This window comes from Metschnikowia bicuspidata (assembly GCF_001664035.1).
Source record: "Metschnikowia bicuspidata var. bicuspidata NRRL YB-4993 chromosome Unknown METBIscaffold_1, whole genome shotgun sequence".
In the NCBI taxonomy this organism is placed as follows: domain Eukaryota; kingdom Fungi; phylum Ascomycota; class Pichiomycetes; order Serinales; family Metschnikowiaceae; genus Metschnikowia; species Metschnikowia bicuspidata.
Window position 1 is genome coordinate 1,657,180 of NW_017387731.1, and position 26,255 is coordinate 1,683,434.

At 51.5% G+C, this 26,255-nt stretch overlaps 9 protein-coding genes and 1 non-coding gene across 10 annotated transcripts; 5 read left to right on the forward strand and 5 right to left on the reverse strand.

Moving 5' to 3' along the window:
- The first annotated feature begins 2,498 nt into the window (after positions 1 to 2,498).
- Positions 2,499 to 7,865, forward strand: RPA190 (DNA-directed RNA polymerase I core subunit). The gene has a single exon (XM_018855463.1). It carries the CDS (start codon positions 2,546 to 2,548, stop codon positions 7,490 to 7,492), a length of 4,947 nt encoding a protein of 1,648 aa, XP_018713663.1. The 5' UTR covers positions 2,499 to 2,545; the 3' UTR covers positions 7,493 to 7,865.
- Positions 7,592 to 8,056, reverse strand: METBIDRAFT_35090 (uncharacterized protein; the record flags this gene model as incomplete). Its single annotated transcript, XM_018856570.1, has 1 exon — positions 7,592 to 8,056. One exon carries the CDS (start codon positions 8,054 to 8,056, stop codon positions 7,592 to 7,594), a length of 465 nt encoding a protein of 154 aa, XP_018713664.1.
- A 383-nt stretch (positions 8,057 to 8,439) lies between these two features.
- METBIDRAFT_29710 (uncharacterized protein) lies at positions 8,440 to 10,009 on the forward strand. Its single transcript, XM_018855464.1, has one exon. It carries the CDS (start codon positions 8,825 to 8,827, stop codon positions 9,638 to 9,640), a length of 816 nt encoding a protein of 271 aa, XP_018713665.1. The 5' UTR covers positions 8,440 to 8,824; the 3' UTR covers positions 9,641 to 10,009.
- Positions 9,755 to 10,159, reverse strand: METBIDRAFT_38113 (uncharacterized protein; the record flags this gene model as incomplete). Its single annotated transcript, XM_018856956.1, has 1 exon — positions 9,755 to 10,159. One exon carries the CDS (start codon positions 10,157 to 10,159, stop codon positions 9,755 to 9,757), a length of 405 nt encoding a protein of 134 aa, XP_018713666.1.
- Positions 10,160 to 10,818: 659 nt separating this feature from the next.
- On the forward strand, positions 10,819 to 12,402 carry IDH1 (isocitrate dehydrogenase (NAD(+)); the record flags this gene model as incomplete). Its single annotated transcript, XM_018858332.1, has 2 exons — positions 10,819 to 10,889; positions 11,347 to 12,402. The coding sequence occupies exons 1-2, from the start codon at positions 10,866 to 10,868 to the stop codon at positions 12,400 to 12,402; spliced, it is 1,080 nt and encodes a 359-aa protein (XP_018713667.1). The 5' UTR covers positions 10,819 to 10,865.
- Positions 12,403 to 12,623: 221 nt separating this feature from the next.
- METBIDRAFT_t76 lies at positions 12,624 to 12,697 on the reverse strand. The gene has a single exon. It is a non-coding gene; the product is annotated as a tRNA-Val (tRNA).
- Positions 12,698 to 16,159: 3,462 nt separating this feature from the next.
- ADE12 (adenylosuccinate synthase) lies at positions 16,160 to 17,443 on the forward strand (the record flags this gene model as incomplete). Its single annotated transcript, XM_018856656.1, has 1 exon — positions 16,160 to 17,443. One exon carries the CDS (start codon positions 16,160 to 16,162, stop codon positions 17,441 to 17,443), a length of 1,284 nt encoding a protein of 427 aa, XP_018713668.1.
- A 1,045-nt stretch (positions 17,444 to 18,488) lies between these two features.
- On the forward strand, positions 18,489 to 20,261 carry ALG9 (dolichyl-P-Man:Man(6)GlcNAc(2)-PP-dolichol alpha-1,2-mannosyltransferase; the record flags this gene model as incomplete). Its single annotated transcript, XM_018856963.1, has 1 exon — positions 18,489 to 20,261. One exon carries the CDS (start codon positions 18,489 to 18,491, stop codon positions 20,259 to 20,261), a length of 1,773 nt encoding a protein of 590 aa, XP_018713669.1.
- Positions 20,262 to 20,365: 104 nt separating this feature from the next.
- YPD1 (Ypd1p) lies at positions 20,366 to 20,827 on the reverse strand (the record flags this gene model as incomplete). Its single annotated transcript, XM_018856495.1, has 1 exon — positions 20,366 to 20,827. The coding sequence occupies one exon, from the start codon at positions 20,825 to 20,827 to the stop codon at positions 20,366 to 20,368; it is 462 nt and encodes a 153-aa protein (XP_018713670.1).
- A 3,196-nt stretch (positions 20,828 to 24,023) lies between these two features.
- Positions 24,024 to 24,950, reverse strand: PHO15 (4-nitrophenylphosphatase; the record flags this gene model as incomplete). Its single annotated transcript, XM_018857017.1, has 1 exon — positions 24,024 to 24,950. One exon carries the CDS (start codon positions 24,948 to 24,950, stop codon positions 24,024 to 24,026), a length of 927 nt encoding a protein of 308 aa, XP_018713671.1.
- Between the last annotated feature and the right edge of the window lie 1,305 nt (positions 24,951 to 26,255).

Genomic DNA, 26,255 nt, shown 5'->3' on the forward strand with positions numbered 1-26,255 from the left:
AAGGTCGTCTCGGAGAATACTTGTTGTTTTAAATCAGAAGAATCTGATAACGTCAGCAAAAATCTCTTTCCACCAAGTATTTTGGTATCTGATGCGGAGGACTCTTTGTCGTTTTCAAAATCGGCGAAGTTTTGGTAATTGTTTCATATGGACTTCAGATCAATTCAGGAGCGAATATTTAAGACAAACTTCATAGATGGCGAAGGCTAAGTTGTCTTGACCAGATTGAAATTGCCACACGCACACTTCGTGGGTAAATAGGCAGCGTAAAAACATCAATGATCTCCCCGGAAGTTTGAAGCAAATTGAGCCGGTATATGTCAAATCTTCCCGTGATATCGGGAAGAAGTTCTTTGAACCAGCTTTCTTTGGGCATTGGAGCCTCTCCATGCCAAATAAACGTACTTAATTCAAGCCCTCCAGAAACTTCCATAATTAGTTAGCTTTAGTGTTTGCATCTTGGGTGCTCAAAAGACTTTAGCTAATGGCGTCGAACTTGAAATTGCTTGTCTTTGAGTTGTAGCCACACATTCAGCAGATCTACTGTTTGCTCACGCATTATTATGTGCCTTGTATGTCACTCGAATAGTACAAGTAAAAAGCAAAGACACAGAACCAGTCTCACAGCATTGATATAGACCTCAAGGACAAGAAATATTGGCATGTATTGTGAGCATTGTATTGAAGAGGACCGCGCGAACTGACCCATCGCTGCTTGCTTTTAGTTTCGAGCCGTCTCAAAATAGATGGAGCTACATTAACGAGATTACAAATTGAGGTTAATGGTGTTGTGGAATACCAGCAAAGGAATGGATACCTGTCTTGTGTTATGAATAAAAATCTTGCTGGCTGGTTTTACCTCACGGTTGTTGATATATGCTCTCGGGAAAGTCGATGGCTTAGCTTTGGCAAATGTTGCTTGTTTTGACCTGAAATGGTTCAAGCTTGCTGGATATAAGTATGTGCACAATCATTTCTATCAAAGTGGGTGGTTTGAATCTTGTTAGTACTTTGCTCAGAGTAGAAATCTATTACCGCGAGATTGAAGAATAATGATCAGGATAAGTATTGGCATTGAAGTTTCAGCATCTTGCGTGGAGTGTCCTTGTCGGAATTATACAATAGGATCCGCTGCTTCATTTTAGGAGAGCCCGACCTGGTCGAGATGCTGTCATACCATTTTTGGAGAACCGTGTTGTGCTGTGGACAAAAAGACATGCAATCGACACGAGACGCCCAGTAAAGTGGCGAACATAGTACCAAAATGGGGCTTTACCTGGTCAAAAGACTCAATAAAAGGAAGTTCACGCGAGAAGTACGCCCATGATTATAAAATTTCTCTCGAACAGCTAGCAAAAAGAGACTAACCGAAGAAGGTGTTTTGGCACTGTTTCTGAGGCAAGTTTCTGGGAAAGTAAGGGGGCAATACCGGGGGGAATATAAAGTACGTGCAAGTGCCATGCTCATGAGGCGAATTTGGCCCGAGCGCCGGGGGTCGAAGAGTAACAAGAAGCATAGTAGAAAACAAGTCAAAAGCAAAACCACACACGGAATAAATCACGGAATCAATCGCGGCATCAGTAACAAAATCCATACGAAATCTCATTATATCCCCATATCACTAGCCAAATAAGCAAGCCAGAAAGCCGAATTCAGCAAAGCATAGAAAAGATCGCCCAATCAGCTGGAGCTGCCAATGACATTTTGGCCAATGCTCAGCGGTAGTTTCCAAACTGTTTTCCCGATAATCAGAAAAGACAGAAAATACAACAACTCAGAAAGGCAGCATTCCGATAACAAAAACGTGTAATATGAAGGAAGACAATTCGAAGTGAATAACTAAAGGAGGATAATCTGAGAATGTCTTTATGGCGACAATGGATCGATAGATTTGAGAGGATGATTGACGGAGACAACTTGTATGGGATAGTAGATGGAAACAGCTTGACGAGAGACTTTGAAGACGGCAATTTAAAGGAGATGATTTGAAGACCGCCGTCTGAAGAATAATCTCAAAGACAATTTGATGGGCGCTCGGGGTGGAATTATTGCTGGTTTACTCATCTATTAGTCGTTGAACGTTTTAGGATTTCTCATCGAATTCAGGTTCATCCGACACTTCATCAATGATACCAATCTTCACTTCGATGCAAATTATATTATCTTTATCTCTTTTTTATCATAAACCCCATTGTTATAATGTCAGTTATTCTGATATGAAGTGGTTTTTGCAATCTACCCAGTTTCAATCTTCTTAAGATTAAGATTAAGGTTAAGAAAATAGTCTCCAGAAATGACACAAAGAAAACACTCCAAAGACACCAAAGACACCAAAGGCACCAAAGACACCAGACACTCAAGAAGACTCCAGACAGATATCCCACGCACCGCGCCTGGGTGCAGGAATTTGCACCCAGGGTGCGCACGTGACCCGCGGAACTGGATGCGCATCGCATCCACCAAACCAAAGGAAAAAAAAAACTCTCCACCGCCGCTCACAGATCCCCCCCGAATCTCGTGCACAAATCAGACATTCGACTCAGCCATGGATATCTCCCAGCCCGTCGGCTCCGAGGTCTCGTCGGTCGATTTCGGCGTGTTCTCCACCGCGGAGATCCGCAAGTTGTCGGCCAAGCAGATCACCAACCCGGTGGTTTTCGACACTTTGGGCCACACTGTGAACAACGGTCTCTACGACTTGGCGTTGGGCGCGTTTCTCAGAAACCTATGTACGACCTGCGGGCTCGACGAGCGCTTCTGCCCGGGCCACCAGGGCCACATCGAGTTGCCGGTGCCGGTGTACAACCCCTTGTTCTTCAACCAGATGTACTCGTTCTTGAGGGCATCGTGTCTCTACTGCCACCACCTCAAGTTGGGCGAGTTGGAGACACACGCGTTTGCGCAGAAGTTGCGCTTGATCCAGTACGGCTTGCTTTTGGAGGCGCAGCAGTTTGACGCCATGGTGGCCAAGGACTCGTCCAGCGACGACCTGGAGGGGGCGGGCGGCCCCGCGGCGCTAGACGCCGAGGCACGCGCCGCGTTGAAACACAAAAGAGACGTGTTTGTGGACTCGGCCGTCGGCGCCGCGTTGGCCGAGGGCCGCACCTCGCCGCACGGCTTGGTCACGGAGATTGTCGGCGAGGAGCGCAAGAACACCATCCACACGTTCTACGCGCGGATCCTCACGCGCCCCAAGTGCGAGCGTTGCGGCATGGTGTCGCCCACGTTCCGCAAGGACGGCTTTGTCAAGATCTTCGAGAACGCGTTGCGCGACAAGCAGGTGTCGGCCAACCGCATCAAGGGCATCATGCGCCCCGACATGCTTCGCCAGGCCAGCGCCAGCGCCGGCTCTGCGGGCGAGAACATCCCCAGCTTCAAGCCCGTGCAGGGCTCCAAGTACATCTTGTCCACGGAGGTGCGCAACATCTTGCGCGCCGTGTTCGCCAACGAGCAGGCCGTGATGCAGATGGTGTTCCACTCGCGGCCGCAGCTGACGGCGCCCGTATCCGCCGACATGTTCTTCATGCAGGCGTTGATCGTGCCGCCCACCCGCTTCCGCTTGCCGTCCAAGTTGGGCGACGAGATCCACGAGAACGCGCAGAACGAGCTCTTGCTGGCCGTGTTGAAGACGTCGCTCCTCATCAAGGACTTGAACGACCAGATCGCGGGCCACCTCGGCAAGCAGAAGGCGCTGGGCCTCGAGGAGCGCAAGCTCTTGTTCAACCGCTTGATGAACGCGTTCGTCACGATCCAGAACGACGTCAACGCGTTCATCGACTCCACGAAGAACCAGAACACCGCCGCGGGCAAGATCCCCATCCCGGGCATCAAGCAGGCCTTGGAGAAGAAGGAGGGCTTGTTCCGCAAGAACATGATGGGCAAGCGTGTCAACTACGCCGCGCGGTCCGTCATCTCCCCGGACCCCAACTTGGAGACCAACGAGATCGGCGTGCCGCCCGTGTTCGCCGTCAAGTTGACCTACCCGGAGCCCGTGACGGCCTACAACGTCAACGAGTTGAGGCAGGCCGTGATCAACGGGCCGGACAAGTGGCCGGGCGCCACCCAGGTGCAGAACGAGGACGGCTCCATGGTGTCCTTGCTCGGCATGACCGTGGAGCTGCGCAAGACCTTGGCCCAGCAGTTGTTGACGCCCTCGGGCGGCGCGTCCGTGGTCAACAAGAAGGTGTACCGCCACATCAAAAACAAGGACGTGGTGATCATGAACCGTCAGCCCACGTTGCACAAGGCCTCCATGATGGGCCACAAGGTGCGCGTGTTGCCCGGCGAGAAGACCTTGCGCTTGCACTACGCCAACACCGGTGCCTACAACGCTGATTTCGACGGCGACGAGATGAACATGCACTTCCCGCAGAACGAGAACGCCAAGGCAGAGGCCCTCAACTTGGCCAACACGGACTCGCAGTACTTGACGCCCACCTCCGGCGCGCCCTTGAGAGGCTTGATCCAGGACCACATCAGTGCCGGCGTCTGGTTGACCAGCAAGGACACGTTCTTCAACAGGGAAACATACCAGCAGTTGATCTACGGCTGCATCCGCCCGGAGGACGGCCACACCAACGGCGCCGCCAAGATCCTCACCGTGCCCCCCACCGTGTTCAAGCCCGAGCCCTTGTGGACGGGCAAGCAGATCATCACCACCATCTTGCTCAACATCAAGCCGCATGGCGTGGCCGGCGTCAACTTGGTCTCCAAGAACAAGGTCAAAAACGACTACTGGGGCAAGGGCTCCGAGGAGAACACAGTGCTCTTCAGAAACGGCGAGCTTTTGTGCGGCATTCTCGACAAGTCCCAGTACGGAGCCTCGCAGTACGGTATCGTGCACTCGTTGCACGAGGTGTACGGGCCAGACACCGCCAGCAAGGCGCTTTCCGTGTTGGGCCGGCTCTTCACCAACTACACCATGATGGCCGCGTTCACCTGTGGAATGGACGACTTGCGTTTGACCGCCGAGGGCAATGCCTGGAGAAACGAGATCTTGAAGCAGTCTGTCGACATCGGCAGGGCCGCTGCCTGCGAGGTGACCAACTTGGACACCGAGACCCCCAGCGGCAACAAGGAGTTGTTGAAGCGGTTGCAGGAGATCTTGAGAGACGACAACAAGTTGGGCATTTTGGACGCCATCACTCAGTCGAAGGTCAATTCCATCACGTCCCAGGTCGTCAACAAGTGTGTGCCCGACGGCACCATGAAGAGATTCCCATACAACAGTATGCAAGCCATGGCTCTTTCGGGAGCCAAGGGTTCCGGTGTCAACGTGTCGCAGATCATGTGTCTTTTGGGCCAGCAGGCTTTGGAGGGCAGAAGAGTGCCGGTTATGGTCAGCGGAAAGACGTTGCCCTCTTTCAAGCCCTTCGAGACCGACGCACGTGCTGGAGGCTACATCAAGGGCCGTTTCTACTCCGGTATTCGGCCACAGGAATACTACTTCCATTGTATGGCCGGTAGAGAAGGTTTGATCGATACCGCCGTCAAGACGTCCAGATCCGGATACTTGCAAAGATGTTTGACCAAGCAGTTGGAGGGAATCCACATTGCCTACGACAACTCGGTGAGAGACTGTGACGGGTCCATGATCCAGGTCCTCTATGGAGGTGACGCTGTGGACACCACGAAGGAGTCGCACATGACGCAGTTTAAGTTCTGTCTCGACAACTACGACGCCATGTTGAGCAAATACAACCCCGGGGAAATCACCGAGCACTTGGACACGCTGACGGCGTTGTCGTATAACAAGAAGGAGCGCAAGAGCTACAAGAAACAAGCTAAGTTGCCGCATTTCGAGCAGAATCCAAAGTACGATCCAGTGTTGTCCGTCTACAACCCATCAAAGTACTTGGGCTCGGTCTCGGAGAAGTTCCAGGACAAGCTCGATGACTTTGTCAAGGAAAACCCTGACATGTTCACCAAGCACCTGAGCGACGGAATCACAGAGAAGAAGTTCAGGGCGTTGATGCAGTTGAAGTACATGAGATCGTTGGTCAATCCCGGCGAGTCCGTTGGTATTGTGGCTGCACAATCCATTGGTGAGCCTTCCACGCAGATGACGTTGAACACATTCCACTTTGCTGGTCACGGTGCTGCGAATGTCACGTTGGGTATCCCCAGAATGAGAGAGATCATCATGACGGCGTCTGCTTCCATCAAGACGCCGCAAATGACCTTGCCTATTTTGCCTGACGTGACCGACGAGATGGCGGACTCCTTCTGTAAGTCTGTGGCCAAGGTCTGCTTCAGTGAGTTTATTGACAAGGTTACTGTTACTGAGAAGACTGGTGTTGTCAACGACACGCCCTACAGATCGTACAAGGTCAAGATGCGCTTCTTTAACAAGAAGGAGTACGAGGAAGAGTACGACATTTCGTCAACACAATTGCAGAGCGCGATCAGCAAGACTTTCTTGCGCAAGTTGGAGCTTGCCATCTCCAAGGAGCTCAAAAAGCAAACCAGATCCGACACGCTCCCTTCTATTGGTAAGGGCGTGCCTAAGACCCAGAAGGAAGCACCTGTCTCCAAGAACGTTCTGAAGGAGGAAGACTCGGACGATGAAGACGAGGATGACGTCAAAAATGAAGGCAACGGCAAGCAGCCAGTGTCATACGACGGTCCTGATGACGAGGAAGTCGAGAGCATGAGAAAGGCCGAGGAGACCTCTGACGAAGAAATGGAGGGCTCCGACTCTGGCAGCTCCGATTCTGACGAAGAATCCGACAGCTCAGAGGAAGACTCGGATGACGAGAATATGATCGATGACGAGGCCTGCGAATCAAAGAGGCCAGCCAAAACTTTGTCCAAGGCTGCCAAGGGCAGACAGGACGACGTGGTCTCGAACCATCACTTGATCAAGGCATACGACTTCGACGATGAGAACGGCGAGTGGTGTGAGTTTGAGGTCGAGCTTTTGGGCGACATCCAAAAGTTGTTGATGGTCAACATCATCGAGGACTTGTGCCGCGTGACCGTGGTCAGAGAAATCAAGAACATCGGTAGATGTGTGCGCCCACAAGCTGACGGCAGCGCCAAGTCCCTCACCACTGAGGGTGTCAACTTCAAGGCCATGTGGGAGCAAGACGATTTCATCGATGTCAATGGAATCCGCTCGAACGACATTAGTGCCGTGTTGAATACTTACGGTGTGGAGGCTGCGAGAAACACCATTGTCAATGAGGTCAGCAACGTTTTCTCCACATATGCTATCACAGTCTCGACTCGTCATTTGGACTTGATCGCCGACATGATGACCAGAGAAGGCACGTATCTCGCGTTCAACAGACAGGGCATTGACTCGTCCACGTCTGCTTTCAAGAAAATGTCGTACGAAACCACGTGTCAGTTTTTGACCAAGGCCGTGCTTGACGGTGACAGAGAGGACTTGGACTCGCCCTCGGCTAGAATTGTGTTGGGTAAGTTGAACGGTGTTGGCACTGGGTCGTTTGATGTCATGGCCAAGATGCAGAACGGCTGCTCTGAATGAACATCGGGACAGAGGTCCGCCACATGAAGCGGGATTGTACATATAGACTTGGCAACAAAACATTGAGTGAATCTACTTTTATTGAGTAACTATGCATGCTCATGCATTGTAGGCAGCAAGCAAGAACGTGGCCATGAACGAGAGCTTGAAGCTGGGTCTGTTGAAAAACAAGGTCTTCAAGTCCAACTTCTTGCCGCCTATGCTCAACACGGAAGTCCAAGGAATGGAGATGATGCCCCGGTTCTCCAAAAACTGCAAGAGCAAATAACTAGAAAGAGATAAGAATACAATGGCCGTCGAGAGCTTGCCAATGACGATCCCCAAAAAAAGCCCGGTGATGGACCCGATACTTAAGTCCGAATAGTCAAGCTTGCCGCCGAGACGAGAAGTCCGGATTTTGGCGTCTAGACCCTGTGGCGAATATTGACTTTGCGGCGACGACAAGGCCACAGCATCGTTGCGAATGTATGTGGCGGGCCTCAGCACAAGACCTGCGCCGAGAATAACAGGAACGACTTTCAAGGAGTTTTTGAGAAGGCCAGGCCTAATGAAGGTGGTGAACATGATTATAAAGGCGGAAATACGGCGGAAGCAATAGCAATCTGCAATTTCGTTGCACTTCAGACCCCACGTGAGCCACCGGGTCACGTGAGCCATGACCCACGTCACGTGCACCACCGGGTACGGTCACGTGATCCGGGATCTCTGTTGCTGTGCGCGGCGCGGGTCCGATCCGACGCCTGTCGCGCCGGAGTGCACACAGGGCGTACCAACGTGCACACCCACGGCAATCGCCCGCCTGCATACACGCAGCGGTTTTCTCGTCCCCAATGCGGCACTGCTGGAAGGCTCTGATTTCTGCGCCTGTATTTTGCAGGCTAGGATATAAGATGGCCCCGGTTCCCACCCCCGGTGCCAAAAAGGCTATCCAGCTGTTCAACACAGGTAAGTGGGGTATCGATTTTCTGCTTTTTTTTCTTTGTTGTCTGGGCTATCTCGACCTTGAAAAATCCTCTCGTTCCTGACGGAATCTTTCAGTTTGCATCTATTCTCACGTCTCATTATTATTCTCACGTCTCGTTATTTTCCGGTCGCCCTAGGCTGCTCGCCCCATAGTTAAGCATTGGCGAGGACGCGGTAGAACGTCTCGCAGCAGAGCCAGATTAGCTAATAATCGGATATTCACACTGACGAATAATCGAATATCCCACGGAATTAAATCGGCTTGCCCCCGAAATAAATATCCCGACTTCAGCATACCGTTTCTGGTGGGCACAGTTGCGTGGTATTGGCAGAATTGGGATTTTGCACCTGCTGCAAAGACACGAACTTATGGTGGTGGCAAACAATGATAGGCAGGCCATCAATTTGGCCCCCGGGGTCGTGCTAGCAGGGCACGCCTCCATGCTCGACACGGCAATTATGAGCGACGTGAAAGTCGTAGTCAATTGTGGATCGACCTCGAATTTCCTCCGGTTTCTCGACGAGTATCAGCCCGTGGTGTCATCTGACATAATAGTGCTCAACTTGGACCCGTATGCGTCATCAGCAGACCCGCCATATATGGACTTCCACTCTCGGTTCAACCGTGTGCTTCAGAATTACTTGGCGTTTTTTTATAGCTACAACAAGGACGTGCAGTTTTTCATCAACTCCAACTACGAAAACAGCAAGCTCTCCTTGGACTCGCCCACGATGAACGGCGTGCCGCTTCGCCTGTTGTTCAACATCAACAGGTTGTTGAAGCTCATCAAAAACGTGAACGGCACTGCGGGATTCTTGTTTGTGTCGGGCCACTTCGGACTGCTGCACCACTCCAACGCCCTTTTGTATGCGTTGGCAATGCTGTACTTGATGGACAACTACAACTACAATTTCGAGGCCAGCTACAGATTCTTGCAGTCGCTCCTTCCGCCGCCGGGAGGAGCAAGCGCCACCCCGTCGCTCTTTCCTGTTGCGCCGGATCTATTCAATCCAAACCACTACGACGACGTGTTGCTCATCGACAGCCTCAAGAAGTTCTATGTGGAGAACGGAAAAATCAAGCAGTCTGAAAGCGGGGTCATGACGAGAAATTTCAAGTTGAAGCGGTCGATCGAAAGCCTCGACTCAGTGTCTACCATGCGGCCAGTTAAACGAATGGCATGATCCGGGGCGCAACTTCAGCCATCAGGAAAGCCGGAGAACATAAATAGAACTAGTCAGAAGAAAAACAAAGAATGTCATGGATTCATATCGCCCTCACGGCAGCCTATAGTACATCTATTTTTCGGGAATGGACAACCCCACCATGTTGGCGGTTTTCCGAACGTTGTCGCCCTGGCTCATTGTCAAGCCGGGATTGTATCTTTCAAGAAGCTCGTTGTAAACCCTTTGATTCTTCAAGTAGGCTGTCACATTCTGCAAGTTATGGAGGTCTTCCTTGGAGTCTAGAAGGTTCCTCACCTTGGAGCTGTCTAGAGGAGGAATTTCGGCCTTCCCCGATTCAAGAGCATCGAGCTGAGCCTGTACTTTCTCCGCCGACTGACGGGAGCGAATCAACTGCATTTTGTCGTACGTCAACCTCGCCTTGTTCTTTTCGAAGTCTTTCTTCCAGCGGTGCAAGTGCACTTTTTTGTGAGCAGTTAGAAGCTCTTTTTGCAACTCTTTGTACAAGGCCTTGAACATTCCACGTGTGTGTATACGAGGGCTATTTCCCAGATACGAGCCTCTACTAATTTCCTTGTGAAGCACTGAAGATCAGAATGGCCGGAGCGAAGTATTTTCCGCGCACGTGACCGGAAATGCGGACTGGGTGGTTTCCAGATCGGAGCGCGGAGTCTGGGCGTGCCAAGAGTAGACGTCTGATTACTTCTATCCATGGCTTTTTCTTTGGAGGTCCATGAGGGTAAAATTTGCTTTTTGCTCTTCTAGCCTTGGCCTGAGAGCCATGTGATATATAAAACTGAACCTGAGTATTGTCACGACCAGCGTAGTACCCGTCGCCTGCGCTTTCATAAAGCGCCAGACGGATAGAGCCGCACTAATATTCCTGATATCAGATGTTTGGTTTACAGTGGCCATTCACGTGACCGGTCCTCAAGAGGTCTCCACCTGTCACGCTTGTTTGGCCATATCCGGGGCATGCAGTCGGCGGCCAATCTCCGGCTCTCAATTGACAGGTGCTATTTAGTGCACTCCTTCCCGCGGACCAAAACTCCGGCGAGTCCGTGCTCACTCCAGTGCCCTCTGCAGGTTGCTGGCCAATAGCATCGAGTTTCGGCTCCGAAGAATCAGGTGCGAATTTTTCCATCCTAGCAAAACCATAGAAATTGCACTGGTCGCACAGCTCCTCTTCTTTTCTCAGCTTGGATCACTCTTACTCCATTACACAATGTTCAGATCAGCAGCCAAAAACGTATGTGAAATACCCCACGGACCATGGAGAGCATCATAGCTCACAGTCCCGATTCGATTTTTGTCATGCCCAAATGCCAGATATATGTATGTTCTCAGCTGAGGACCGACTTTTGTGCTTTACTTGATCCACCACTGGTGGACATACCCCAAGGACATAAACATGCTGTGAGTTGGCCAGTGCTTTGGAAACGGTAAAGTGGAAGATTTGCGTGGACGAGCTTACTGAAGCTGTCAGTGATTCAATTGGACGAATTGCCCATGACTGACCGCGATGACTATCGTCTCCTCTTATATCCATCTGCACCAGCAGAGGCAAAAATAATAAACCATATTGAGATCGTCTCGTTGAAGATCAAGGAAACGCCATCATATGTTCAGCTTTCTGGACTGCACGGTTCTCACGGGCTTTTGGAATGCGACACTCGACACCCCAAAAACAATACTAACTCGAGCAGGTTCGTACTCTTGCTACCGCTGCCTCCCCCGAGGCCGTCTTGCCAAAGAAGTACGGTGGTAGATACACCGTCACTTTGATTCCAGGTGACGGTATTGGTAAGGAGATCACCGACTCTGTCCAAACCATCTTCAAGGACCAGAATGTCCCAATCGACTGGGAGGTCGTTGATGTCTCTGGCTTGGGCGAGGACTCCCAAGGTGTCACCGAGGCCGTCAACTCTTTGAAGAGAAACAAGGTTGGTTTGAAGGGTATTTTGTACACCCCCACCAACACCCACGGCAAGTCCTTGAATGTCGCCTTGAGAAAGGAGTTGGACATCTACGCCTCTTTGGTTTTGATCAAGAACATCCCAGGTGTCAAGTCCAGATTGGACGGCATTGACTTTGCTTTGGTCAGAGAGAACACCGAGGGTGAGTACTCTGGTTTGGAGCACCTGTCTTTCCCAGGTGTCGTGGAGTCGTTGAAGATCATGACCAGATTCAAGTCCGAGAGAATCGCCAAGTTTGCTTTCGACTTTGCCAAGAAGAACAACAGAAAGTTGGTCACTGCCATCCACAAGGCCAACATCATGAAGTTGGGTGATGGTTTGTTCAGAACCACCGTCAAGGATGTTGCCCAAGACTACCCAGGCATCGAGGTCAGCGACTTGATTGTCGACAACGCCTCCATGCAGGCCGTCGCCAAGCCAGAGCAATTCGACGTTTTGGTGACCCCCAACTTGTACGGTTCTATTCTCTCCAACATCGGTGCTGCTTTGGTCGGTGGCCCAGGCTTGGTCCCCGGTGCCAACTTCGGTAGAGAGCATGCTGTCTTCGAGCCAGGTTGCAGACACGTTGGCTTGGACATCAAGGGCCAAAACACCGCCAACCCAACTGCCATGATCTTGTCCGCCTCTATGATGTTGAGACACTTGGGCTTGAACAGCCACGCCGACAACATCTCCAAGGCCACTTACGACGTCATTGCCGAGGGTAACGTCAGAACCAAGGACATTGGCGGTACCTCCTCCACCACCGAGTTCACCAACGCTATCTTGACCAAGTTGAACGCTTAAGTTGAAAACAGAACCTTTAATCATTCATAACATAGATAGCAATACATTCCGATAAGATAGACTATGGTCTCGAGTTGCTCCGATCACATTTGAGGCGGTAGCTGTCTGAAAGTATTGATGAAATAGACTAATAAGCAACATGACAGACAGTACACTCAACATCAAAACTTGAGGTGTGAGAAGTGAATCAGTTTGAACCAGACTAGAAAAATAAAAAGAATTGATTTCGCCCAGGATCGAACTGGGGACGTTCTGCGTGTTAAGCAGATGCCATAACCAACTAGACCACGAAACCAATTTATGAATTTCTGTTATGATACGACATGATCAAGATTATAGATTCTGGGCATCCTGTATAATACGAAGGACGAAGAGTCTAAACATTCCTGATCGGGGTTACCCCTCACCTACTGTATAGAAGGGTTCCGAACTATAAAGGAGCGTGAGGCTGAGACATCCCTGAAGAAGGATAACACTTTTTAGACATCGAGAATACGACAGATAGACTAGGCCTATCCACTAAGGCTGAACTATCTATAAACCGATCTACTCGTAGTTTAAGAGACAGCTCCAGGCTGTTTCATAATAATTTCGTGGGTGGTGGAGACAATAACAAGACGTAAAACACAAAATCCTTGCATGCCTCGGTTACAATCAGTTTAGTAGATCGGGTACATCTTGGTCCATGCAAACAGGAGCTTCCTGAACCGTTTAAGTGCATTTACGAGGGGTTTGAGGAGCCTAGGGGGCTTGTACTGCGCCGCTGCACAGAGGTTATTGTATATGATTGTTTTATGAAACTGTTTTCTTTATTAGATGGATCCACCAAAGAGAGAGGCTTTGTATCCAAGGTATCATATATATATTGGTTCTGATAGATTCAGCGATCTCGTCTCAATGATCAAGCTAAATAATTTCATAAGTCTTGCTTTGTTTGTTTATAAGATACGTTCGCTTTTTTCTACCTTATGCGAAAATATAGAAAGAGGGAAGTTATTTTGGTGATTTAGATTGACCTGTAGCTGAAGGACACTATTTTATTGTATTTTTGCTTGAAAAGATGAGTCGACAAGGCTGAAAAGTCTAGGTAAATTTGAATAGCAATTCCGAATTTCATGTGAATTTCAAACATCTTTCTGCCTTCTCATTTCCTTTAGGTTTTATTAAATGCTCGGTTTCTTAATAGTCCGGATAGAAGCAAAAAAAATTGATCACTTCTGCACAAGCTCGAGAAGAATGTTAGATCTTTGGGGATTTTCAAACTTTGTAATAATGTATTCAAAGGATATGTTTTGATATATTCGGTGAGCATATTTGGTTGTGAACAGAGACGTAAACTTTTGGGGCAGTCTTCTGGATTAGTACATCAAAAATTTCGAATTCTTCGTGTCTTGCTAGGAATTTTATGGTTATTGTCTTTTTTTTAGAGAAACTTCATAATATTGAGTATCACTGGAGGGATACGAAATGGTAAATCTTATTGTATAGCGTGTCATCTTCATGCAAGGACAATGTTAATCTTCTCTGTATTGTTAAAATTGAAAGATGTACCATCGTGAATGATGATAATAGTTTAACTCGAGATTGTTCCACGCGTCAGGCATGTAAAACCCGTAAACATGTGTCACGTTTACGAGCATGTATGAGGTCTATCGATGTTCAGGAGTCAAACAACAGCTATGTTGATTTACTTGGGATAGAGACAGGCAAGCGACAGACATAATCTAGAGGTAATCTATTGATGGCTGAAATGAATACGGCGAATTAACTTAATCCAGAGTATTAAGGGAGAGAAATGCACTGCATTTCTAGGCTTGCATGAGATCAATATAATGTCCTATTTTCGTGAATAATATGCTTCGGTGTTTCAAGCATGTGCAAAATTTCAAGTCTCGAAGCATCCGAAGTAACAATAATCGAACGTGCTTGAAGATCAAGTTTTCTAATGTATGGCGATCTGGAGAAATCAAAAGTGAACAAAGGCTAATTGGGGCGATAAACCAACGACCTTTCAGTATGAGCAAATGGACATAATTGGTTTAGAGTTCCATTGTTGTGTCGTTGAAGAAACAAAAGGCATTGGACTTGCTTTGTAATGTCTTGTTATGGGAAACTAGTATCTATATGGTCAATAGAACCTCGTAATTATCAAAAAAGTAAAACGAAATATGAGTTTTACCGGGATTGCCGCTTTTCCTGAACTTTGACTAGCCCAGTGAGCTTTCCTTGTAAAATTGTTTCGTGTTCCAAGGTTGTGCAAATACATAAACCAAGACCAGTCTGATGCAAATATTTGGGGAGAGCAGAAAGTTTGGGGATACGGCCGAGCAAAGAGTTGTTGAATTTCTTAATTCGAAGTAAAAAAGGACGCAAAAAATTGCAATTTGGATAGATGAGTGATGCGCATGTATGATGCTCCTCTTCACGTACTTGCGTATACCTCGTAGATCACGTCGAATTTGCCTTTTTCCATGTAAATCATTTGATTGGGACCTCCTGCTTAAAATTCCCGGTTGAAAAATCCATTTAAAAAATTCACTAAATGTATTTTTTGCAGTAGAGACTTCAAACGGTCCGGGAGCAATTTTGCATTTGTTATCTTCAGTGCCCGATTTATCTCACTCGAACGCTGGCCATGCGCAAGAGGATAAAGAGGTCGTTCCCATTGTACACCTCTTACTAGAATTAAGTTTTGATAATTCAGAATCTCTCCTTCTTTTGAGTATCAAATTAGCAAGGACGACTTGCTTTTTTTTAACTGTATTTACAAGATTTTGCTGACGGAAACGAAAAAACCCAATACCATCAGCTATACCGTGCATCCGAGATCCGGATACTATAAAGGGCCCAGAAAACGAGCATTTGCCTTACATTTTCTCAGTCTGCCGATTTTTCTTCCATCGAAATATATTAGATTGGCGATTTTGAGTGGAACAGGCCGTCTGTCGCGGCATCAGCAATCTTATGTCGACCGGGCAGAGCCTCGATGAAGCGACGTTTCCCTTATCGTTCTTGAAAATAATCAAACTAAACAACGCTGACTCTAATTTCTGCCATAATTATTGTAAATTTTTTCAAAGCCATTGTCTCCTAGAAGTGGGCTACTGCAATTTGAGGAATTAGTATTGAAAAATTCTGCTCTCTATGCAATGCTCATCTGGGACACTGTTTAAGCCTGTTCACTGTAAATAGACTGGGCGACAGAGCACAGTGCAGCTGGAGTATCGCCAAAAACCGCTGGTAAGATAATCCAAGGCCGAGATGTCCTATCAACCAATGCGCTCTCCGCAAAAAAAAAAAATGATAAAAAAAAACAAAAAAAAATAAATGCGGGATTTCTCCAGTCTATTAATTTGGACCGAGTCATGTCAGTAGAAACCACCACAACCGATCCAGCAACAACCAGCATCATGGTACGGCTCTAATATCCACGAAATGATGCTCTCGTACAGCAACAGAAGACAAAAAAGAGCTGGTTCGAAATTCACGTTGGTTTTTCTCCTCGTGGACAGTCCAGCGCCCTGCCCCGAGTCATAGTGCCCGCTTTATCTGCAGGCACAACGCCGCGGAAATCTATATAAGGCGTACGCACACCCGCGGACTTCGTCCTGGGTTTTTTCGGTTTGGTTTAACGGTATCCGTTCATTCCTTTGCTGTATTCAAAGGTCTTATTAAGTAAGCCAGTTTTCCACGCTCGATCCGCACACTGCTCCTGCTGTTGCGCTTTTTCTGAACTGCAAATTTTACCACAAGTATCATGTGTGACGTTGTTTTGGGATGCCAATGGGGAGACGAAGGCAAGGGTAAATTGGTGGACATTTTGTGTGAGGACATCGATGTTTGTGCACGTTGCCAGGGCGGCAACAACGCGGGCCACACGATTGTGGTGGGCGACGTGAAGTACGATTTCCACATGCTTCCCTCCGGATTGGTGAACCCAAACTGCTTGAACTTGGTGGGCTCCGGCGTGGTGATCCACGTGCCTTCGTTGTTCGAGGAGTTGGAGAACTTGGAGAAGAAGGGCTTGCACTGCAGAGACCGCTTGTTCATCTCGTCCAGAGCCCACTTGGTGTTTGACTTCCACCAGAGAACAGACAAATTGAAGGAGGCCGAGCTTTCGGAGAACAAGAAATCCATCGGCACCACGGGCAAGGGCATTGGCCCCACGTACTCGACGAAAGCGTCCAGATCCGGGATCAGAGTGCACCATTTGGTGTCCGAGGAGCCCGAGTCGTGGGAGGAATTCAAGCTCAGATACGAGCGTCTTATAGAGTCGCGTTACAAGAGATACGGCGAGTTTGATTACGACTCCAAGGCCGAGTTGGCGCGGTACGAAAAGTACCGCGAGCTCTTGCGCCCCTTTGTCGTGGACTCGGTCGACTTCATGCACAAGGCCATTGCCGAGAACAAGAAGATTTTGGTTGAGGGTGCCAACGCGTTGATGTTGGACTTGGACTTCGGCACGTACCCTTACGTGACGTCGTCGGCCACAGGCATTGGCGGCGTGTTGACCGGCTTGGGTGTCCCGCCCAGAACCGTGAAGAACGTGTACGGTGTGGTCAAGGCCTACACGACTCGAGTCGGCGAGGGGCCATTTCCCTCTGAGCAGTTGAACGCCAACGGAGAGACGTTACAGACCGTCGGTGCCGAGTACGGCGTCACCACCGGCAGAAAGAGAAGATGCGGCTGGTTGGACTTGGTGGTGTTGAAGTACTCCAACGCCATCAACGGCTACACGCACTTGAACATCACCAAGTTGGACGTGTTGGACTCCTTCAAGGAGATCCAGGTCGCCGTGGCCTACCACTACAACGGGAAGAAGTTGTCCTCGTTCCCCGAGGACTTGAATGTGTTGGCCAAGGTGGAGGTGGAGTACGTCACCTTGCCCGGCTGGGAGCAGGACATCTCGAAGATCACCGAGTACAGCGCGTTGCCCGAGAACGCCCAGAAGTACTTGGACTACATCGAGAACTTCTTGTCCGTGCCCGTCAAGTGGGTTGGCGTGGGCCCCGCCCGTGAGTCCATGTTGGTGAAGCCATGAGCCGTGGGGCACGTGTCTGGGGGAGGTTTGGGCCAGTGACCGAGGCTGGCCGGGTAGGAGATCAGGGGCTTGCTTCCAGGGCACTAGCAATGTATTAATACAAGATATTTTGGCGTGGCGTCCGTAGTTGGGAAGTAGGTGTGGGTCGCAATCGCTAGAGATGCCGGCCGGCTTTGAAGGACTTGATGCAAAACAGGTCAAGGAGTTGGTATTTGGAGAGGTGGCGATGGCTATTTCTACGTTACATCGAGCTTTTGCGCGAGGTTGCACGGGGGACTATTGATATTGCTGGGAAGAGGCCATGTCCTCGGGATCCTGACTGGCACTGGGATTAATTCATTTCCTGTCTTGAGCAACGATGTAGGAGACAGTCTGATAGAGTAGGCTTGCTTCTATTCCAGCAACTTAATAGGATGCAAGATTGAGAGGAGGAATCATCTGATTCTGGAATAAAGAGTAAAGAAGGACGCCCAAAAACAACAGTGACTCTCATGGAGTCACCGTCGTATTGGAGCTCTGAGAAGCCGGGAAAACGACCGAGAATGATCAACTCTTGCAAAGTCCTCGCCAATTTATCATAGGCAACAGCCGCGAAAAACGAGCCAGGTGATCATAAAAAGGCGCGCGTGGAATAGTCGGCACCAGCTGGAGAGTCACTTGCGTACCGACCAAGCCCACGGAAACATGAGCTTGCATTTTCCAAAATGACCAGGAATTCAGCCTAGATGTCATTGTAGCGGCCGATTCAAAAAAAGAAAAAGAAAAAAAAAAAAGAAAAAAAAAAAGAAAAAAAAAAACAAGATCTGTGACGGGCTGAAGTATGGCGTGGCCCAAATTCGCTGCTCTCTTCTCCACCTTTTCGTGCTATTAGCAAAACGTGGGCAGGCAGGGCGACGGGCAACTGAACTGGCCGCGTCCTGCAGGCGCCGCAGGCCCATATTGCACCAGGCCTGAGAAGCGATTTATTATCTACTCCATTCTTCTCACCCTTCAACACCAGAAATATCTTGTTTCTGGACGGCGGCAAATGAAGAGCGATTCCGGCATGGCGAAAACGCCCCCTGCCGGCGAAAAGCCTCCGGCCCCGGCTCCACAGTTGCAGCCCGGCGGCTCGCCATGGCAAGCTTTGTTGGGGGTGTTTCTAACGGTCTGCAACGTCGCCGTGCGCGTCTACTGCGGGCTCTATATGATCATTTCCGACTGTGACGAGACTTACAACTACTGGGAGCCCTTGAACTTGGTGTTCCGGGGCTTCGGCAAGCAGACCTGGGAATACTCCCCGGCCTACGCCATCCGCTCATACGCGTACTTGATTCCGTACTACTTGGCCACGGCGCCGCTCCGTGATTTGCAGTCGCTATTGCAGGCACGCTTCCCGGCGTACTACTACTTCTACGCCATTCGCGTCGTTGCGTTGGGCGGCTTCACGGCGTTTGCCGAGCACAGGCTCCACCGGTCCGTGAAAACCAACTACGGCCTGCATGCCGCCAACTGGTACCTCTTGTTCTCGACGTTTGCGCCGGGCATGAGCCACGCCAGCGTGGCGCTTCTCCCCTCGGCGTTTGCCATGACCTGGGTCACGTGGGGCTCGGCCTCGGCCATATCGGCCGTGTCGTTGCGCAATGACGATTCCATTGTGCGGCCTTCGATCCATGCCCTTGGCTGCTACATGGTGGCCGGGCTTTTGGGCTGGCCGTTCGCCTTGGCCTTGGCCGTGCCGTTTGGTCTTTTCACCATGCAGGCGCGCTACCAGACACCGCCGCTCGTGAAGATCGTGCCCGCGTGCCTTGCCGTTTTGGTGGCGCTCATGGCGGTGCTTCTCGTGGTGGACTCGTACTTCTACGCACGCCCGTTTCTCTTTGTGCCCATAAACATCGTGTTGTACAACGTGTTTGCGCTCGAGGGCGAGGGCCCGGCCATCTTCGGCGTGGAGCCGTTGTCGTACTATGTGAAGAACTTGCTCTTGAACTTCAACGCGGTGTTTGTGCTCGGGTGCATGGGCGCAGCCGTGAACGTGGTGTGGGGCGGGCAGAGGCTCCAGTCCGCGTTTGGCGTCTCGTTGCCCTTGGTCATTTGGTGTGGTGTGTTCGGCCGCCAGGCCCACAAGGAGGAGCGGTTCTTGTACCCGGTCTACCCGATGCTCTGCCTTTCGGCCGCCATATTCACGTCCAAGGTCTTCGCCGCGGCCCGGCTGAAGGCCGGCGCCCGCGCGCTTGTGAGGCTAGCCCTGGTGCTCTCCATGGCGGCGTACGCCACTGTTTCCGTGTTGAGGATCTTGAACTTGGTGGCCAACTACAGCGCGCCGCTTTCGACAGCCTTGGCCTTGCACGAGGACGCCGTCCAGCACCCCTCCGAGGGCTTGAAGAATGTCTGCGTGGGCCGGGAATGGTACCACTTCCCGACGTCGTTTTTCCTTCCGGACAACTACAGACTACGGTTCGTGGAGAGCGGCTTCGACGGGCTTCTTCCCGGGGACTTCCCGGAACACGTGAGCTTGAGATCTGCGGCGTCCGTGTACCCCTCGGGAATGAATGCCCGGAACGAGTTCTCCGCTGACAAGGTGGTCCCGTTTGCAGACTGCGACTACTACATCGACAACTCCTTGGATACCACGGCCGGCGAGCCGAGCGTGCTTTCCGCCGCCGGCAGCGAGCTCACGGTGCACAAGCAATGGCAGGTGCTCCGCTGCGAGAAGATCATCAAGCCCGACGGGGCCCACCGCGGGGTGGGCCGCCTTGTGTATGTGCCCGAGGTGGCGCGGCGGGTGGTGCCCTACAACGTGGAGCAGATGGACTACTGTGTGCTCAAGAGGAAGTAAAGGAAAACGCGGCCCAAATGGCGGCCCGAAGCAGGGGTATCGGTGCATGTATTGTACATATACCACAACAAGACAGGCGTGCCCATACGCACCAGGCTTGCGTCTCACAAGTCATCGTCAAAGTATTCGTCGAGGGCCTTCTTGGACTTGAGAAAGCCGTCCTGGGCCTCGTGCATGGCGTCCTCGATTAGCCGTATCCAGAACGCCTCGCTGGTCTCGTCGTCGCCAGCCGCAGACCCGGCCTGGCTGGGTGGCAACTTGACATTGTCGAAGTTGTGTCTATGGCCATAGTTCTGGATCCGCTCGCATTGCTCGGCGATGGACGTCAAGCCCAACGCGGCGGCCGAGCCCTTCAAGTAGTGGCCCAAGGACAGCAACTTGTCTAGGTTTTCCTGCTGGACATTCTCGTCAATCTCCTTGAACGTGTCTTCGAACTGGTCCACGAACGTCTGGAACAAGCCTTTGGAGAAGCCCTCCTCGTCCTCGTCCATGGCGACTAGTTCCGAGAACACGGGCCAGTCCACGAGCCCGCTCTTTTGTAAAGTTTCGCTCTTGGCGTCTGACATTTGGTGTGATGCAGTGGGTTTGTGGCCGGCAGGCGCTGTTTTCCTGCTGCCTTGCGGACCGTTTTTTTGTTTCTTGGGCGCCGGGGCTGGAGCAGCGGTAGATCTGGGTTTTGGATCTCAGCTATTTCCCGGACCGGAACAAGCAGTCACAGCGTCGGTTGGTTTTTTCTTCCTGGGCCAAAGAGGCAATTGGTCGAGGAGCCTAAGGGGGTCTGGATCGAGGGGCCTAGAGAGGGGCCGGCGGGACAGACACTAAGAAAGCTAAAGGGGCAGATATGGGGGTCTGGCGAAAAACAGCGAAAGTGATGGGGGTAGAGGGCCGAGCACTGGGGTTTGGCCCTGTGGCCCGAACGAGCGATTGCGAGGCACGGCTTGGGTGCTCACGTGAGGGGCGCCGCAAGGTTATTACTGCAACAAAGGGCCGGTGTTTTTCCGTGCACACGCCAGAACCGGGCACATTCGCAGAGGAATCCGGGCCGGCGAGCCAGGAAGCAGAGGCCTGTCCCCAAAAAAAATCGGGGTTTTGCCCCTGTGTCGGTTTTCCAGCCGGTCCTGGTTTCGGTAAGCTGGTCCCCGTTCGCCGTGGCTCAGGGCCAGCCCTGGCAGGCGCGGTTTTTTTTTCGCGGGCTTGCTAATTTTCTCGGGCCCAGCGATGATGTCAGGGCCCCGCGCGCATCAGGCACTTCGGCTATGAGGCCGCGGGCCAGACTTCGGGCGCGCCGGTCTGGGGCTGGGCCCAATTTGCCGGCCCTACGTCGTCATGGGTGCGGAGCGACTGCAAAATCCGCCGATTTTTCATGGCCACGGGCAGGGCTCCAAATCACGTCCGTTTTTGGGCGGACGCACATGACTTGGAACAAACGACTCCGCGTCATTCGGCTGGCGTGCTGGTCACTGGAATGGCCTCCTGGAGTATGGGGGTCCATGTATGGCTAGCCTACGGCTGTGCCCTGGGATGGAGGGGCCTAGACGGGAGTGCAAGCGAGACAAATCCATATCCCATTGTTGCATTTGCTCCGGGCCTCAGCCCCCGGGCACAAACAGGTGCGTTCTGGCGGCCTGCATTGTTCCTCCAGCCTGCCCGTCTAATTATCGATACTTGGATCAACGGCGTGGGGCGCTCGACATTTGATTAGAAGAATCTCGCCCGCGAAACACGGGCTCACTAATATTCAGGGGACGTTGGGCGGGGTGGGCGGTCCCCTGGCGCAGTCTGACTGGCTGGCCGACACAGCACCATCTGATTCTAGTGATCGTGCATGGGCAAGAGATATACCGGACTCCACGGCCGGCCCTGGAGATCACCTCGTTCGGTCTTCATTTTCTCCCAGTGAACGGAGTTGCCGCACGCACGAGCGGACATCCAAAAGCGCTTGTATACTGGAACGCCGTACGAATATCCAGTATCATTGGTGCTCGTAGGTCAGTCCAGATACGCCGCTACGATCCCATGCTAATCACCAATCATGAACTCCCCATCCACGACACGCGGACTGGCGTTCGCAACCATCGAGAGCTTGAATCTGCTGTTTCATCAGAAGAGAATGGGGACGTCTTGCTTTTCTTGGTGAGCTGAGCCATTGTTTGGGGATTTTAGTTGCGATGCAGCTCACCGGAATCGATTTGTGAAGCCAAGATTTCCGTCGGTTCAGCTACTTGAAACAGGATCCGGGTTCTGCCCATTTTCCTCTGATTTATGGGAATATATTGGAGGCGACACATGTCGAAGAGACTCAGCAGAATATGCAACGAGACTCAGCAGAATACGCAACGAGACTCAGCAGAATGTGCAACGTTGACGGGGTTCGAGCAGGTTCCTATGCCCTGTTTATTTTTATCTGAGACTGAAACGTTCAGTAGGCCCAAGCTTGAACAGACGCTTTTCAATCATTATTGTCTTTTTCGTCTTTTGAACATGGTAGAAGCTATATATCCGAGTTTTCCATGAAGCCTGCGAATGACAAGAAGGTCTCAAACTCAGAATACCGAGAAAAACTTCACACCAAGAGATTGAAACATTCACCGTGGACATATTAACAATCGTGGACGGACTTCGTTTTCGGCTGTAACCAGCCCACTGAAAAAGCGTTTACAAGATCACCCGAGGACTGAATTTTCATGGGTGAAGTGCCGAAAGTTCTTTAGAGTTGGCCTAATGCAACTGCCTACAGACATTCCACCGTCGTCCTACGGGAACATATTGTCCCAGAGATTGGGGAAGAAACCGGCCCCCTGACCCGATTCAAAATGTAGAAGTACAGCCGTGGCATTCAGAAAAAGGCTTGTACTCAATCTCTACTGGGTATGGGGTTTCAAGAAACAGTTAATGGTGAACAACAAATCGGGTGGAACATGGACAGCCAATACTGCTACGTGCGTCGCCTTCAGTTGATAATATACGTATTTGATCTGAAGTTGCACTAGCCACGATAAGAGGAAAGAAGCAGGAGATCGCTGCCGAATATAGTTGTGAGTTAATGACTGCTTGGCCTGCTTCATTCTTTTGGCCACTTCCATTTATTGGCGGAAGCTCCGAGGGGAGATTGTTTCACCTTTTTCAACCAAATCATATGAGCACAGCAATCGGTATTCATACATTGAAATCGGCGCATGCTTGGATAATTGTGCCAAATCTACATGAGGATGTTGCTCTGCGACGCATGCATCGTCCAGCGACTCGACCAGAAGTGTTTTCGCCACGGCCGCGAGTCCATGAAGAATATGGAAAAAGAAATACCCCATGTTCTCATATTCCAGCCGAACAAGCATGGAAATTAAGGAAACGGGGCACCATATCCACAGTCCTGTGACTGCCAACACTATCATGCTGCTTGAAACTAACGGGTTTCTTTTGGAAAAGACAATGTTTTGTTTGCTGGTGAGTGAACTACATGAAAAGTCCAACGGAAACCATAAATATCGATAGTGATGCGCTCTTCAGGTCATGCACAATGTGCCTGAGGTTCTTGGAAGGCGGAACTTGGTGTCAGACTCTATATCTGTATGGCCCCGATCGATAGTCTATAGTCTATATCTGTATGGCCCCGACCAATAGTCGATAGTCTATATCTGTATGGCCCGATCCATAGTCTATAGTCTATATCTGTATGGCCCCCGATCCATAGTCTATAGTCTATATCTGTATGGCCCCCGATCAATAGTCTATAGTCTATATCTGTATACCCCGGGAAGCGATTCAGCGCGTGAGCTCAAACAAGTCGCCCAACTTCTCGGCAAAGTAGGTGGGCGCCTCGGCGGGGTCCAACTTCTCCACCGCGTCCTGGGTCTCGATCCCCGTCAACACTAGCAAGGTGTCGAGGCCGCCGTCGCGGCCGAATTTCATGTCCGTGTTCAAGCGGTCGCCCACCATGAGCCCTCGTTTCGGGTTCTCCTTGAGCCCCGGGCGGTCGGCCAAGATGGACTGCATCATGGACTGGTTGGGCTTGCCGCAGATGGCATCCGGGCTGCGGCCGCTGGCATAGCTCACGGTCTCGACAATGGAGCCTGCGCCAATCAAAAGCTTGCCCTTCAGCGGGAAGGTCAGGTCGATGTTGGTGGCCACAAACGGCACCAGCTTGCCGTCCTTCAAGAGGTACTGCATGGTGACCGAGAGCTTCAAGTAGTTGATGTTGGTGGTCAAGCCGGCCACCACGCAGCCCACGGCCGGGTCCAAGTCCGTGAGCAAGCGGTGGTTGGGGTCGAACGCCACGCCGTTCTCGACCAACGCCGGGTCCGTGCCGCCGAGCGTCTGGTAGCCCATTTCGTGCAACTCGGACTCGATGCCGGACTCGCCGAGCACCCATACTTTCTTGTCTTTGGGAAGCCGCAAGATCTTGTCGACGTACACGGCCAGGGCGTACGACGAGCCAAAGACCTCCGATTTCTGGATGCCCGGGATTCCGAGCAGCTCGAACTTGCGGAGGTAGTCCTCGCGGGCCTTGGTCAGGTTGTTGGTGACGAATATGACCGCCTTGCCCATCTTCTTCAAGAGCGCAAGGGTCTCGGCGACCGAGGGCAAGAGATGGTCGCCGAGCCAGATGACGCCGTCGCAGTCAAAGAGAAAATAGTCGTAGTTGGCGAGCAACGCGCGCGCCTGCTGCGGCGTGGTGATTTTCAGCGACATCGGCGTGTTTTTGGATGTGTTGGAGGAGGGGGGCTGGGGCTCGAGTTGGTGGGTGCTGGGGCCCAGCGGCGCCAGGGCCGGGGCCGCGTTTTCGGCGGGCGCCTGCGCTATCATGGTGCCGGGCCTGGGTTTATGGGCGCGGGCCTGTGTGGGCTTGGCGGTGGCGGAATAGGGCCGCGCTTTGAAAGGGCCGACTAGAAAGGGCCGACGAAAGGGCCGAGACTTGGAGGAGCCGGGGTCAGAAAATGGACACAAGCAGGAAAAAAGCCGACCGTAGGAAAAGAGCCGATCGTAGACAAAGAGCCGAATGTAGGAAAAAGGACTGCTTGTAAAAAAAAACCGATTGTGGGAAAAGAACTGCTCGTAGGAAAAGACCGATGGCAGGAACAAAGACAGATGGCAGGAGAAGAGGCCGCTACTTAAGGCCGCTGTCGAGACGGCGGGGCAGAAAATATAGCGTGCTCCCAGAAACAGGGCCGGTGGCCCCAGGGCCGCAACTTCGGGAACGGCCCGCGGTACAGGACAGGCCGGGGAGGGAAACCAAAACGCCTCCGGTGGGCAACCCAGGCACAGGCGCACGAGCCGTGCGGGTGTAGTACCTGCCGTCTTTGCGGGTTTTTCATGCCGTGCCGGGCACTTTGCTTTAGTGCCGGGTGTTTATTTTTGGGTTCGGGTATTTATTGCGTGGGGCCAGGTACTAATTGCGTGGGGCCAGGTATATTTTTGGGGCCAGAGATTTATTGCCTTGCACGGCTAATTTCGCACCCTGGCTAGCATAGAATACAATGCAGTTTTCGAAGCTCCGTCAGTCCAGTCTCTGTACCGGCGGCCCTCTTTGCCCGCATCACAAGGCAAGCCGTTCGTCTCCTACACTCATAGGCTTTTATGCATATTAGGACACGTATATCAACCACTACGTGGGTCTGCTCCGCTGCCGGGCCCGTATACAGGCAATGCGCCTGGGGCAGGGCCAATACCAATATGGCAATATGGCACCAAGATGGCACCAAGATGGCACCAGCCTGTGCCCGGCCCCTGGCCAGCTGTGCGTTGCTGCCGAGGGCTTTTGGGCTCAGTAAAACAGGCCGTTTTTTCCATTTGGGGATTTCTGGCCCGGCGTCCGGCAATTGGCTGGGGTCTGCCGATCATCACCAGGGAGGGCTGGAGGGTACGCCACACCACGCACATCCTGCCACGGCAAGTCGTGTTTTCTTGTGTTGACAAAGTCCTCATATCGTTTTCGTATTTGTAGAAATCGGCGACGCCACGGCAGTGGGCCTGGCCCGGCCACGGCGAACGTCCCGA

Excerpts from the sequence above, each read along its gene's own strand:
- RPA190 (XM_018855463.1), top strand. The coding sequence starts at position 2,546 with ATGGATATCTCCCAGCCCGTCGGCTCCGAGGTCTCGTCGGTCGATTTC.
- METBIDRAFT_29710 (XM_018855464.1), top strand. The coding sequence starts at position 8,825 with ATGGTGGTGGCAAACAATGATAGGCAGGCCATCAATTTGGCCCCCGGG.